The sequence below is a fragment of the Mustela nigripes genome, chromosome 2, assembly GCF_022355385.1.
Source record: "Mustela nigripes isolate SB6536 chromosome 2, MUSNIG.SB6536, whole genome shotgun sequence".
Lineage (NCBI taxonomy): Eukaryota > Metazoa > Chordata > Mammalia > Carnivora > Mustelidae > Mustela > Mustela nigripes.
In genome coordinates, this window is record NC_081558.1 from 85,696,675 (window position 1) to 85,712,890 (window position 16,216).

General features: G+C 43.3%; 1 protein-coding gene and 1 pseudogene across 1 annotated transcript in view; one reads left to right on the top strand and one right to left on the bottom strand.

The window, feature by feature from the left end:
• Positions 1-4,526: 4,526 nt before the first annotated feature.
• Positions 4,527-4,635, top strand: LOC132012617 (U4 spliceosomal RNA; annotated as a pseudogene).
• A 9,794-nt stretch (positions 4,636-14,429) lies between these two features.
• Positions 14,430-16,216, bottom strand: part of PLCL2 (phospholipase C like 2) — a 190,759-nt gene continuing 188,972 nt past the window's right edge. The window contains exon 6 of the mRNA XM_059390876.1: positions 14,430-15,296. Within this exon, the coding sequence (XP_059246859.1) occupies positions 15,117-15,296 (180 nt within the window). The 3' untranslated portion in view covers positions 14,430-15,116. The remainder of the gene's footprint in view (positions 15,297-16,216) is intronic.

Genomic DNA, 16,216 nt, shown 5'->3' on the forward strand with positions numbered 1-16,216 from the left:
AGAGAGAAAGGGAGAGGCAGGCTCCCTGCTGAGCAGCAACCTAGTGTGGGGCTTGATCCCATGACCTGAGCCAAAGGTAGAGGCTTTAATCCACCGAGCCACCCAGGTGTCCCTGGATTTTATCTTTTAGGCCCAAATTTCGATTTCTTGTTTAAGTGAGGGAGCAGACAGTATTACATCAGTTTCAGAAATTTTATTACTGATAAAAATGTTGTTAAAATTCCTAAATGAAGATGGGTGCAAAATTCGAGAGCCGAATCCCACACCAGGATGAAAACATCTAAATGTGTATCTGATAGGTGACACCACTTTGGCTGGTCTGTTCCACACTGCTGACCTATGTGAACCGAGGAGTCATTTCCAGAGTAGATACATCACTGTTAGGCATCAGCTCCAAATTCAACAAAATTATAGGAACAGAATTGAAAGGGAATTGTGTTTGGAACCAGAGCTCCCAGGGTCTGGTCTGACATCTGACCCTGGCAAGTTCTGTGGCCTTGGATAATCTCTTAACATCTCTGGCCTCAGTTTCTGCATTTTGAAAACATACTGGATTTGATGAACGCAAGAGCCGTGGCCACATCTGAAATACTACTGTGCCAACCAATTCCTTTACCCAAGCCTAATGGAGACGCATTTTCATCCCTGATAGATTCCTCCTGAGATTATAAAATGCCAAGACTCAAGTGTCATGAGCTCCCCCAAATCTTGTGAATGTGACCTCAATTTGCCTTTTTCATTTAATCAGCATTCATATTATAGTCACATGAATATTCATGTTCCTAGTGAACGCCATGAGCCAACAGCAGATGCGGGAGGAAAGCTGCAAGAAGATTCTCCATCCCAACCACACCCCAATCAGGGCAATTCTTTTCCTTCTCCTCTATGTCTCTGCAAATTAAGTGGAGATTCTGGTGATAGTGCTCTCTACACCGAAGGTAACTTTGAAGTAGATAGGAAGCACTGTGAAACAGCCGTGGCTGGGTAACTAGGTGCACTATCACAACCCACAGGCATCCCAGGGGTGGCCGACTACCCCGACCGTTACTGATGCAACAGTTCTAGGGACTGGGGATGCTGACTGCCTGTGATGCCACAAATACAGTCTTCTGTGAGTTCTGAGAAATTTCTGTATGCCTGGCCGGTATGTTGGTGGTGGCAGTGAATCGGAATTAGAGTGTCTGCAGAGGTGATATTAACTTTCCACTTAGCTGCAGGCTTCACTACTCCCTACTGCCCTCCCAGCTATTTCATGCATTTATACCACCAGCCTGGCTCTGGCTTCTGGAAACACTTATGGTTATAGCTCTGGCCCATTTCCCTCTTCAGATCATCATTTATCCCATCATCACGTTTCTCTTTCATATTTCTGATTAACATTGAGCCTCATGAAACTGGGACTGAATCACTATAACTTCCTAGTGGGAGCCCCACTAACCTTGCATGCAGGCGACCTAGCCCACCTTGCATTTGAATTCTGTCCTCCCTGCCTTCATTCCTCTGAATTTTTCCCTGTGGCTACAACATGTGCTGCTACTTTTACTCTGGCATCCTTTCTAAACCATTCCAATCTGTCTTTCCAAGTTGCTCAAGACAACATCCAGTTTGTGTTCTTTAGCAGAGTCCGTAAATATGCGTCTTTCATATCAGCCATTAAAAATACCACCGGACACAGTGCACTCTGGTTAACTGTGTCTGTGGAATTAACAGAGGTATGTATATTCCAAAAATAACTTGCATCTAGCTTGGGACACCATCGCTCCCCTAATCAATGCACATGCACTTTAGGACTAACGTACGCAGCTACTTTATACGCAACTGGGTTTCCTCTCAGGTCAGCCCTACTTTCAGCATTCTGGCAACAGAGACCAAAGTAAATCTATGTACATCTAACTGTGACTGATCACTGAATAGAATGATGATTGTAAAGGCCCCCAGACCAGTTTCTGAGCATCTCCTCCAGACTGCGTCGGAACTACAAACTCCCAAGCTCTAATGCTTTGATCGTGGTGTGGTCTGAAGCGGGAAGCACACAGAAGAGCCGTCTGCTCTGAGCCCCTCCTCCCACACACAGAGCAGGCATCATTCATCAATCAAGACTCAGTAAGAGGTGGGATTAATTGGTAATACTTGCCTGTGTTTTCAGAGAGGGGTAACTTATGTCCGCCACTTCTTTTCTAGTTTATAATGTAATTTGTCCAAAGAGTTTACGCTACCCTCAATTTACAAGCATTTAAGATAACAGCTTGACTGGCAGTTCCTGCTTATAGACTGCCGCGAAGCCTGCCAACAGGCACGCTCCACCCTCTCTGGGAGTCCCCCTCAGGGGAAGACAAGAGAACACCCAAGCGCAGAAACCCTCCCAGCCATGTTGACCAGTCCAGCAGTGTTTCATTCATAAACAGGAACTGAGCACTACAGCCCTCCTGACAATTGATGAAAAGCAGAGTACAAAAGAGAAGGTGCAGGGCACCTGGGTAGCTCAGTGGGTTAAAGCCTCTGCTTTCAGCTCAGGTCATGAGCTGGCATTGAGCCCCGCAACATGCTCTCTGCTCCACAGAGAGCCTGCTTCCTCCTCTCTCTCTATGCCTGCCTCTCTGCCTACTTGTGATCTCTGTCTGTCAAATAAATAAATAAAATCTTTAAAAAAAAAAAGAGAGAGAAGGTCTAAGAGAAATAAACAGGACAGCTGACCACATAGAATATAACACAGGGAAAAGAAACACACTTACAAAAGGTCTAAATAGGGTCCTGATTCTGGTCATGAAACAAGAACAGATGGCCCGAAAGAAGAGACAACCATCAGAAAACAACAAAGAGGTCTTGGAGATATATATATATATATATATATATATATATATATATATAATTTTTTTTTTAAAAAGCCAACATCATCTGGATTAATATGACAGCCAGACAAAAGAGGCAAGAAAGACACAGAACAAAAGTGCAAACAGGTGGGGGCTCCGGGGGGTGGCTCAGTGGGTTAAAGCCTATGCCTTCCGCTCAGGTCATGATCCCACAGTCCTGGGATGGAGCCCTGAATCGGGCTCTCTGTTCAATGGGGAGCCTGCTTCATCCTCTCTCTCTCTGCCTGCCTCTCTGCCTACTTGTGCTCTCTCTCTCTCTGTCAAATAAATAAATAAAATCTTAAAAATAAAAGTGCAAACAGATGAATAAAACAAAGGAAAATAACAAAATGAGGATTGATCCACGGAATGAAACATCCACCTAATAGGAATTCTGGAAAGAAAGGGCAGGCAGAATGTTCAGGTTATAATACAGAAATAGCAGGAGAAAAAGGTCCAGACTCGAAGATGCACAATTCACACAAGGACTTCAGAACGGAAGGTCCCGTCAGGTCTCATGCAGGACACCGCACAGCACCTGCACGCAGGAGACTCTTGCATCTGCTTCCCTCACCTGCCCCAGATATCTGGCACAGACACTGGACTCTGACAGTCTCTTGGGCATCTTGGCTTAGATGTGATTTTCTCCTCCAAACCTGCTGCTCCCTGTGTCTCCCTCTCTCAGTTAAAGGCACACCATTCTCCTAGATGCCCGGATGAAAACTCGAGTCATTCCTGCTTTCGGGTTCTCTCCTGCCACATCCAATTAAGAGCCCAGACCGACGATGTCTCCCCATCTCTACTGCTACACTCTGTTCCCAACCTTCACTGCCTCCCTGGTTCATAGTAACGGCTTCCCGACTGATCTTCCTGCTCCCTGCCCATTCCCACCTCGGCCCTTTGGGAGTGTGTTTTGTTTTTTGTTTTTAAGACTTCATTTATTTATTTGACAGAGAGAGCATGAGAGAGCAGAAGCAGGGAGGAGGGGCAGAGGCAGAGGGAGAAGCAGAGTCCCCGCTGAGCAGAGAGCCCAACTCGGGGCTTGATCCCAGGACTCCAGGATCATGACCTGAGCCCAAGGCAGACGCTTAATCAACTGAGCCACCCAGGTGCTGTCGTGTTCCCTTTCTTGTAATGTTCTTTCCCAGATCAACCCAGGGCTCCTCATTACTGAGGCCTGTGCCCAATGCTACCTCCTCAGAGAGGCTCCCTTGACCGGTTCAGCTAACGTGCTCCTTATAACCCCATTCCTCTTTTATTTTCTTCCTAGTACTTATCAATCTGCAGGGATCTCATGTACTTGTTTATATTTTATCATCTCTTTCCCACACCAGAATGTAACCTCCATGAGAATGGGGAAGTTATTGTTCTATTTCTAGCTCTCAGGCTTCCCTGAAATCAGTATCTACAATAAGTGTCTGTTGAATGAGTGAGTAAAGTTATATATACTTCACCACAACATTTTAGAACACCAAAAATAGAGAACAGATCCCTAAGTTCCCAAGAAAATGAAACTGGTTACCCACAAAAGAATCAGAATAAGAATCAGAATGGTCTGTTGCTCAGAAACAATCCCAGCACTGGAGGAAAATGTAGTCATACTTCAAAGTTCTGAGAGAAATGGTTTAGAGCCTTGGATTAGACACCCAGTCAAACTTGCCATCAAATATGGGAGCAAGCTTTGCGCAGTGGCAATATCGTAGCCTATGAGGTTTATCCAAGGCGTGATTGTTGCTAATTGAAATATGGGAGCAAGATGAAGAATTTTTGAACGTGGACAGACTCAGAAAATCTGCTGTCCATAAACATTCTCTGAAAGAATTACTCACAGGCATCCTGAGCAAAAAGCAAAGACTACTCCCACCCCCTCAACCCCAACAACACATAGGATCCAGGATCCAGTTTATATAGTAAAACTAGGTCAGCACCATACTAAATAAAATAAATCTCAGAATTGAATCTGTGCAGCAGTTCTGGAAAGCAGTTAGTCCAAATTAAAAACAAGAAATCAGAAGACTCAGAGGGGTAAAAAAAAAGCCTTCAAAAGAAAATAATGTGTAAAAAAAATTATATAATTAAGAAACAGAAAGGATTTTACTGATAAAGGAAAAATACGAAATAGTATCATGTTCCCTCTTCCCACTTCTTTTCCCAATTGTTTTTCTGCTGGTCTTTAACTTACAATCTCCTTTTAAAAATGTAACCTCAACTTTATTGAAATATAAGTTCTATACAAAAAAATATTCAGATTTCAAATATACAACTCAGCGAGTTTTTTTCTTTTAAACATTATTTTATTTATTTGACAGAGATCAGAAGTAGGCAGAGAGGCAGAGAGAGAGGAGGAAGCAGGCTCCCCGCGGAGCAGAGAGTCCAATGTGGGGCTCGATCCCAGGACCCTAAGATCATGACCTGAGCCGAAGGCAGAGGCTTAACCCACTGAGCCACCCGGGTGCCCCAACTCAGCGAGTTTTTGACAGGCGGCTGGTATGTTGTAACAAAGACCAGCGTAACTACAATTGATCTAGAGGTAGATTCGCATCCATGTCATATCTGCGTCCCTCCTGAGGGTTCCTTGGCGGACAAAGCCCTGCAAAACCATTTCTACGGTCGAGTCCAGCTTCGCCTGTTCCAGAGTTCCCTAGGAGCACAGGGCAGGCATTCTTCATTGTCTGGCTTTATGCACTCAGCACGAGGGTTTTTACAGTGATCCACGTTTGTGGCGGCCACCAGCAGTCTGTTCTCTAGAGTTGAGAAGTATTAAATCACATGAATACAGCACAATTTTGTTTATCCATCTTCTTGCTGATGATCATTTGGGCAGTTTAAAGTTTTGAATATTATGAGTAAAGCTGTTGTCAATAATCTTATACAAATCTCACAGAGGATGAAGTTTTCATTTCTCTGCAGAAACTCTAGGATCAGAATTATTTGTTCATAAATTAAGTGTAATTTTAACTATAGCAAACATCCACCTGTTTTCCAAAATAGGTGCACCATTTTGCGTTTTGACAATGTATGAGAATTAGAATTGTTCCATATTCTCGTCAAAGAGTGCAGTATTGTCAATATTTTAAATTTTAATCATTGTCGCAGGTGCGGTATGCTATCTGATTGTGGTTTCCATTTGCATTTCCCTAACAACTAATGATACTGAATATAATTCTTAAGCTTTTTGGCCATTATATTTTCTTTTGTCAATATTTCTTTACCTATGATTTTTTATTATATTGCTTGCTTTCTGACTACTGAGTTGTAAGAGTTCTTTACATATTCTGGAAACAAGTTCTTCTTCAAGTATAGTGTTAAAAATACTTATTCCAGCCTGACTTTCAGTTTTCTCAGCAGCATCTCAAAAAAAAAAAAAAAAAAAAAAAAGAAAGAAAAGAAAAGAAAAAGAAACTAATTTTAAAGTCAGATTTATCGGATTTTTGTATTTGATTCTGCCTGTTGTGTTCTATTTGCCCCATCTATGTGTCCTTTCCCCCTTTTTCTTTAGAGTGTTTACTACTCCGGTTCACCTCCTTTGTTGAATTATGAGCTATACCTTTGTTTTGTTCTTCTGGTGGTTTCCTAGGGGTTAGAGCGTATGTCTTTACTCACAACACTGCACTTTGAAGTGATGTCTTATCACTTCACACAAAGCTCAAAAACCTCACAGTGATATACTTCTATTTCTCACCTTGAGGATCTTGGGCTTTTGTTGTTATGTGTTTTCCATTTACATAATATTCCAACATTATTTTTGGAACAGTCAAAGATCCTCTTAAAGAGATTTAAATAAGAAAAATATCTTATCTATTTATATACACAGTTCCCATTTCCCAAACTCTTCATCCCTTTGTACAGATCCATAATTCCGTCTGCTATCATTTTCTTCTTCCCGAGAACTTTCTTAAAAAGTGATGTCTTGGGGCACCTGGGTGGATGAGTCAATTAGGCATCTGACTCTTGGTTTCAGCTTAGGCCATGATCTCAGAGTCGTGGGATCAAGCCCCACATCAGGCTCCAACCTCAGTGCAGAGTCTGCTGGAGATTTCTGCCTCTGTCTCCCTCAGCCCTCTCCCTCCCCCGTTCTCTCTCTTGCTCTCTCAAATAAATAAATAAATAAATAAAATGTTAAAAAAAATGTTATGTCTTGTAGTGGGCCTGTTGGTAAGAATTGCTTTAGCTTTTGTACACATGAAAAAAGTTTTATTTTGCCTTTTTTGGAAGATGTTTTTGCGGGCATAGGAATCGAGGGAGATGGCTTCTTTTCTGTTAGTCAGTCATTTACAGATGTTGCTCCCTGACTTCTCACCTGCACTCCTGCCACCTGCCGAATCTGCTGTCACCCTCATTTTTGTTCTTCCATGTAGAATGTCTTTTTCTCTCCGGTTGCTTTTCAGATGTTCCCCTTTATCACTGTGGGCTTCGAGCACTCTGATTTTGATGTTCCCTAGTGTAGTTTTCTTCATGTGTTCTGTGCTTGGGGTTTGCTGAGATTCCTGCGTCTGCGGACTTAAAGCGCTTGTCAATTGTACACAATGTTTGTTATATTTTCAGTGTCTTTTGGGGTTCTTCCCACTTTCTCCTCGCCTTTGGGCACTCCCCAATGACACATATTAAACCACCTGCAGTTGTCCCACAACTCACTGATGCTCTGTTCATTTGTTTGCCTTGTTCTTTTTTTCCCCTTCTGTGTGTTTTATATTGGAGAGTTTCTATTATGATGTTTTTAAGTGCACTCATTTTTTTCTTTTGAAAAGTCTAATCTGCCATTAATCCCAGCCATTGTAGCTTTCACTCACACACTGATGTTTCCATCACCAGAAGTCCAGTCTTTGTCTTTTGTATATGATCCATGCACTGCTTGATTTTCTGAACGTAAAGAACATCTGAAATAAGTGTTTTAATACTTTTGTCCGCTAATCCCAACATCTGTTCTAGGTTGGTTTTCGTTCATGGATTCATGGATTTTTCTCCTCATATAGATCATAACTTTCTACTTCTTTGCAAGCCGTGTAACTCTCTAGTGCATACAAATACACGCACACACACACACACACACACACACATATGCATATAATACATAATTATATAAAGTACAATATGCATACAATAAATAGCTATGCAGATATATTTCTATGTATGGTATTAAATTTCATGGGAGAGACTGATTGTTAAAAATGTCTAAGATGATTCGTTAAGGGGCTGATAATCTTAAAAGTTTGAGAAATGCTCTCCTAATGACAGTGGTTCTCCTGCCTTCGGGAACGTCCTCATTTGTGCTAATGGGCACTGTGCTGAACACTGATCGTCTGCAGGTGTCTGTTCTCTGTCTGTGAGGCTCTCTCCCCTCCAGCACCCTGTCCCACGAACTCTAGCCAGCTTGATGAGACTCCCTGGTCTCTCAGCCCCACTTCCTGGACTTGGGGGTGAGGGAAGGGTGGCTTCTCGGCTCTACCTTGCTTCCTCTCCTGGCACAGGGCCAGCAAGCTTTCTCAAGATAATCACAGTGCCCTCCACCTGCTTCTTTCTCTAAGATATCACTGTCTTTCTAAGCTCGAGGTCCAGTGTCTTGAAAACCATTGTTTCCTGGATTTGGGTTGTTTTACGCAGGAAGGAAAATCTGTTCCCCATTACTCTGTCTTGGCTGACAGTGGAAGTTGGTTCCATTCACCTGAAATGGTACAGATTTGGTGGCCTGGGATCCCACAGGTCTCCTTCTAGGAAAGTTGAGTCACACTATTTCCATAAAAAATTAATTCTTAAGAAATTATAACATTATAAAGGCTGGTTATTTAATTTTAGAACCAATCTGAAAGAAAGCATAGGAAGGTTACAGTTCCAGAATAGAATGTAATGCTATCCAGAGACCTTGACAATGGGACACACAGCCCTGTGCTGGTTGGTAGCTCTGAGTGCAGGCGTCTTGGAGGGAAACAGGGAAGAGCTCTAATATCCTGACCTACCAAGGTGGTGGGGCGAAGCATGATAATCAACAATGGATGTACCGAGAAGCAGTATAAAATATACTGCTAAAAGCTATCATGACGAAGCAATAGCACTAAAGCTAAAATGTTCCTAGCAGGGCTTGGGAATGAAGGGAGGGAAAAGAGAAGAAGCAGTGAAGTGAGCTGAATTTTTATTTTCCTTCATGTAAAGTAACAGATCTTTAAAAGTTGATAAAGCAGAAGCACAGGGATGAGCATAATCTCTACAGCCACACTGTCCGTTATGGTAGCCGCTAGCCACATGTGACAGTGGAATGACCGAAATGTTGCTAGGGTGACTGAGGATGCAATGTTTTTATTTTATTGAGTTTTTATTAATTAAAATTTAAATTTATAGCCACATGCAGCCAGTGGCTATTGCATTAGATAGCACAGATAGAGATGTTTCCATCATCTTAGAAAGTGTTTTGGACAACATTGGTCTAGAGTTTGGGAGACAATTATTGAAGAATCAAAACCAGAAATGATTAAGCATGACAAGTGCTTAGCCCTGGGGCTAGGGGGAAATTCAAGGGGGGGTTTTATTCTTCATATTATACCTACTGAATGCTTTGACAATTCATTATTCAAATCATATTTTACTATGCGTCCAGAATGCTCATCTCAACCTATAATCAACCTCAATGGCCACAACAATCCATTCCCGAAGAATTTTTGTGACTTTTGGTTCAGAGTAAAAAGCAATTTTATTATTTTTTAAAGATTTTATGTATTTATTTGTCAGAAAGAGAGAGAGAGAACAAGCAAGGGGAGCAGCAGGCAGCGGAAGAAGCAGGCTCCCTGCTGAGTAAGAGCCTGATGAGGGGCTCTATCCTATGACACTGGGATCATGACTGAAAGCAGACACTCAACTGACTGAGCCACCCAGCTGTCCCTAAAAAAATCTTTTTAAAGGGAAGACATTTGTTTTTATAAATTCTAAGTCCTATTTCACAGAAGTTGTTAATTTCTTTTCTACCTCACATCTGTGGCTTTGATAAAATGCAAATTATTGTAGTTCATAAAATCAAATTGCTATTCATCACTCTCCAGGCCATAGCTTTACTTCTTAAATACTCAGTTCTTCGATTTCTGTGATCCTTAAAGAAAGTTCTATCTTTTCTCAACAGTGAAAGTGGGAACTTCTGAGAGAGAGAAAGACAGCATTTGCTGGTGTCCTCTGAGCATCCCCATGTGAGGAGGAGCTGGCCGAACCCATTTCCCATGGGAAACAGGAGATGGACGGTATGAGAGGCAGGGGCACTTTTTTAATTTTATTTTTATTTTTTTTTTTAAGATTTTATTTATTTATTTGTCAGAGAGAGAGTGCGAGCGAGAGCGAGCACAGGCAGACAGAGTGGCAGGCAGAGTCAGAGGGAGAAGCAGGCTCTCTGCGGAGCAAGGAGCCCGATGTGGGACTCGATCCCATGACGCCGGGATGATGACCTGAGCTGAAGGCTCAACCAACTGAGCCACCCAGGTGTCCCGGCAGGGGCACTTTTTAATTTACATTCTTTAGCGTTTGATCTTTTTGGTAACAAGGAGCATATATTTCTTTTGCAATTAAATAAATCTACCAATAAAAGGTAGATTAAATATACATAAAACTAAGTGTTTGGCCCCAGCTTTTTAGGAAAAGAAGACCAAAATCCCTGACAAGGCCTATAGAGGCCTTCATGATGGACTCCATGCAGCACCCTCACCACTCATCCCCCTCTCATTGTCTGCACCCCAGTATCACCCTGCTTCCTTGGGTCCTCAAACATGCCAGCTTTCCTCCTATTGCTGGCTTTTACAACATGCCGGGCTCCTTGCCTAATTGCTTGAAGTGCTTCACCCTCTCCTGACCATTGTTGCCTTCAGATCCCAGCTAAAATACCACTTTCTCAGGGAATCTTCTGTGGCAGTTTGTATCTTCCAAAAGTGGTCCTAATATCTCCTATCCCATATCCTCTTCTGCAGCGTGACCTTGCCACAACCCTCACAAGAGAAGGAGTTCATTTCTCCAGCCCCCTGAACCTGGGAAGACTTAGTGAGCTATCTGAACAAGAGAATACAGGAGAATGTTGTATTGTCAGAAAGATGGGCTCAAGATGTCTCAAAAAGACCTGGGGCTTCCTTATGGGTCTTCCGGAACATTCACTCTTAGAACCCAGTGCCCTGCTATAGGAAGTCCAAGTCACATGGAGAGACCACATGTAGATGTTCCGGTTGACAGCCCAGCCCAGCGCCCTGCCCAGTGCCCTGCCCGGAGCCCTGTGAGGGAGCCATCTTGAATGTGTAGCCAGCTGGGTGACTGCGGCCCCGGCTGACATCTGGCAGCAACTGAGTGACAGACCCCAGGTAAGAACCACTGAAGTGAGCCCAGCCAACGCCCAGAACCTTTTGTGGTTCTGAGGGTGGCGTTTTAGAGCAAAAGACAGTGAGTTCATCTTCTCAAGAGGGTAAGGCCCCTGTATATATTCTCATGGCTCTGCCTTTCAAGAATAACTACTGGTAATAATAAGGGTCCACCATAAGCCAGGCACCTTATAAACACCATCTTATTCAGTCCTCGCAAGAATCCTGTGTGGGAAAGCAGAATCCACCCCCCACCCCACCACCACCAATCCTTGAGTTACAGAAGCAAAGGAGGTTGAGAACACTTCCCCTCAGTACGCAGCTAGGATGTGAGCCTAGGGAGCCCCTTCATTGCCCTCAACAGAGTTCTAATTATATCTTATCTTTGTAATTATTTGGATTAATGTCTCCTGCTCCTCAGAACCAAATTGTGAGCTCCACAGGGGTTGGGACCAGGTCTGCTTTTGTTCATGGTGATCCCTAGTGTCTAAAATGTGCTCAATAGAACAGAGAGTAAATCTCAGTGGTTTCTAGGGAGCTCATTTTCAGTGTGAACGAGGAATAAAATGCCAATTACCTCATTATTCTTTATGACCTAGTACATACCTTGTAGTTTAGCGGAGAAATATATATTTGGCATTCAGAAGAGTGCTTGGGGACAGACTTCAGAGCAGGCACATCTGGGTTCACATCCGGCTTGAGCAGTCTATGACCTTGGCTAAAGTCATCGTTTCGTCACCTGTAATACTGGATAAATACCTTGCCAGCTGTTGAGGGGATGAAATGACATATGCAAAGTCCCCAAACACAGCCATTGGCATACCACCCCAACAAAGGGTTCCACTGTCAAACATAACAAACAGAAGAGTCTTCCAATTTGCGGTAGAAGTGTCTGCTCAGATGAAAGCCTAGCTCAGACGTGAGCACCTACTGAACACGGTAGAAAGAAATTGAGCCTGGGCTTTTGCACTCAGTGGGTGACACTGAGGGGAGCGATGCTGTTTACTGGGTTCAAATTTGCATTATATTGTTTCAATCCTTGACTAAAGATTCAGTGCAAAGTATTTAATATACCAAATGAGGCCATGTGGTGAGGACGTGGAGGTAGAGAGCATCCTCCCTAGGGCGCGGGCCAGCCAGCTGGGGAGGAACTCTCCCTAGGCCCAGATCCCCAGCCACGTGCACCCTGAGATGGAAGGGTGAACATCTGGGGCTTCGAGGCTTTCATTCCAACTGTTCAGAAGCTGCAGCTGCTGAAAGCAGCGAAAAGATCAATACTTACAATGGCTCAGGTAGCAGAGAGGATCCATTGGACAAGCAGAGGCCTTGGGATCTCCTCTGTGGACGGTGGTCCACAGCTGCTGGGAACCTGGCATTCCATTCTGCCTGCCTGTTGCCTGTGGGGCATCTCCTTTCCCTCTGAACCGACCGGGCACTTGCCATAATCTGTGCCTCAGGAGATGACACACAGCCCGTGTGGACAGTAGGACTAATGTATCCATTAGTCAAACTAAAGGGCATTATTTGTATTTACAATAAGAGACTTACCAGGGGGGTGTCCCCCCATTTAAGGAATGTAGATGACATGGGGAGCTGGCATGTCACCCCGCTGTTGCCACAATTTATAAACTCAGGAGCATGACTCTCTTTTGTTTGACCAGTGGGGTTAGAATAAAGCCCCCACTGGTTCAATACGGAGCAGCCCAGTTAGTCCTTTATAGAACAAAAATGCTTACGAAGGTCATAAATCATAACCTTGGCCCTAGGCCATGTGACAGACAGTTCCTGTTTCAGTCTGAATGCGGATGGAAGGAGTAAGAAGCTCAGTTCGCCAGGAACGTGTGCTCCGGGTTGGAGCCACCATCTTGACTGAAGGGTGGGGGCCTCACGGGGAGGGGGGGTGGTGGGCTAGAGAGCCAGGAGGAGCAAAGGGGCAGCTTTGGGAGCAAGTCCTCAACCAGAGTGTCTCCTTTTTCCCATCATGTGGTTAATTCCTTCGAAAAGATGGGTCAAAAGAAGGCTTCCCTTTTTTTTTTTTTTTTTAAATCAAGGAAAGGTGGAGCAAAGCCAGGGCTGGGTGTACGGCCAACAATGCCCTATAAGACTTTGCATCATTCTTGTCTGCAACTCCTGCATCTGGGAAACAGTGTCAGAGGCAATCCTCTCAGATTTCCTAAAGTGCTGACTGTGACCTAAAGAACTGCAGTGAACCACAGGTGCCTTGCTCTCACTCATTCAAGTCATATCTTCCACAACGCTGGCCACCACTGTAAATGTGGCACTTGCTCCAATATCATTATATTTTAAAAGTTATTTTTTAATTGTTTCTGGTTTTCACCTTAACTTGGATATTGCTATATATTTGCCAGCTAAATTCAAGGATTGCTAACATTAGTCTAAATTATACATTATTTTTCCTTCTATGAAACTACTTTTAATTCTTTGCTCTTTTCCCTTTCCTTTTTTCTGGGTAGAGTTCCTATCTGAGCTAAGAGCCAAAGCTACCAGCCAACTGCTTGCTGGGGCGTGCAGGGAGCCCTGCTATTACTCAGGTAACAGGTTTAATTTTCTAACTGGAATTACATCTAGGGAGAGCCAGTGGAGATGCTTACCTTAACTTAGGCACGCTATTAGAATGCAAATGACAGGAGCTGAGCAGAGAAAGTGCTTTTTAGGAGGATGTTTAGGAGTCTGGGCAGAAATAAATCAAATATATTGGCCCGAGCATCTTCCTAGTACTTAATCTGCCACCCAGGACATAGCAGGTTCCTCGTACTTAATCTGCCACCCAGACCTGAGCCACCGAAAAGAAAATGGACAAAGCAAGAAGAGTTGCTGAAGATTTAGATAGCTTTTACTCTTCCAAAATCTGAAAGCAAGCTGGGTTTGGAGGAAGCGGTAATTAGGCTGCAGTGTCTGGTATCTTCAAAAATAGCACAAAGTGTCACTGATTTAGGAAATAAAGGCTTGGCTTAAGATCCCTGCTGGCGGAGGACATCTAGGAGCGCTCCAGCCTCTGCCATCCTCACCGCACTGTTTGAGGACCATGAGAAAGGGAGGAGGCAGAGAAAGGCGTCCCCGTTCCCAGGCACCCGCAGCTGACACAGGGCAGAGTCCTGAACACCTTCCTCGAGGCAAAACTGTTAACACCAGACAAGCAACTCACTTTTGACAAAGCTGTTTGACAACTAGCCACTCTGGAGAGTAGAATAGTTTTAGCTAGAAACTTTGAAAGTTAAAACTTCATGAAAGGCAGGAACTGCTATTGGAGAAATATCATAAAACATCTTTTTAATGTGAACACTACTTCATACAATGAAAATCTATTTACAATGTGTTGCTTCCAGACCGGTCGCCGTTAACATCGCGTGGCTACCCAGCGGGCGTCTTCAGCCAGAGGCTTCCATCCTGCATGTTCTCCTTGTGCTCAACGGCTCTCCAGGGCCCCTGGGGACTTGGGGCATCTGTCCACTTACATTCTCCCTAGTAATTTTGGCTCAGCAGGCACGCCACCAAAATCATCTATAACCCAGAGACTCTGGCAATCATCTATAAACAAAATGCGTAGATTAGATTTCTCTCCAATAAATACTACTTTGACAATACAATCCATTTCCATCTCAAGAAATTGTTTTCAGCCAGAGAAAACATTTTTTTTCTCAATGGAACTAGAGCGAATAGTCCTGTTGTTCACACCGGAACTGTTATGATGTCTTTGTATACAAATATAGCATATTTTGGCCAGGAATATAGTTTCTTGTTAAAGAGTTTATTTGCCTTCACACGCAGAATTGCTACATACATTCACAGTTTAATAGACTGTAATTAGCTATTCCAGTTGTGCTTTAAAATCCCAAATATTATTTTCATTAGTGAGTGCAAAGCAAATGTCCCATTTGACTACAATTGGTCCTAGAGTTATAAACTCCATAATGGTTTCTAGAAAATTCCTTCAATCTCCAGTTTCATCATTTGCTTTTTCAGGTATGACTTCCAGGCTCCTGCGCGGCTTCTGAACGTCGGCATTTTCTGTGCCTGGTTTATTTAGTCCACATGAAAGAGCAGCATAATGGATTTGTTTCAGGTTCTCCAAAGTCTCGTTCTTAGCGTATTTCAGAAGGTCCGCTTGTCCCTGTAACAAGATATGCAATTAAATGTTAGGTGTGACATGACTTCTTCCTGCAGTCTGACAATATAGATCTTCCACTGAACCAGAAACATTTTGATGCCGCATGAGGGCATGTTATTTGATACTGGCTCTGCATCTGAATAGGTCAATTTTAATAAAAAAACAAGATTGTTTTCCCCACCAAACTCCAAGAGTGTGCTGTGTCTTCAGTCCTTTCTATTTATCAGTCTGAACTGATTCGGTGTGTGTGGACCACAGCTGCCTACCCTGGTTAGAAATATATCTTTAGCTAACTTGTTTGGCCCATCTTGGTTTTTCTCTTTTAAGATCTGCTTTATTTTTGGCTTTTCATTCTGAAATTAATATAAATTCACAGAAGGATACAAATATAGTACAAAGAGGTCTTCTGTACTTTTTCTTAAATTTTTCCCAGTGGTTCCATCTTACATAACTATGGTCCAGTATCCAAACCAGGCAGCTGGCACAGATGCCAGGCATGTGTATAGCTCTGTGTCACTTCATCCTAAGGCAGATTCATGTAACCACCCCTACAACCAACACACGGAGCTACTCTGCTGCCACAAAGATTGCCCTGATACCATGACTCTATCATCACACCCATCCCCCACCATCCCTAGCCCCTTGAGCACCCTGAGTCTGGTCTCCATTTATAAAGATGTGCTTTGGAAGCAAGCTTTGGCAGACAGGCACACAGCAAGTTTTCACTGACTACTTGCTAAAGAAGGAAGGAAGGAAAGGATTCTTTACTTTGGATAAACTTTCTTAGCCAAGTTGTAATTTCTTTCATAGTGTGTGGCCAATTTGACATATATGCCATCTAGCCACATACAGGTCAAAACACAATGGGAAAGACTGGGAGTCTTCACTGGGAGTCCGTCAGCCTTATCACTCTTGACATTTTG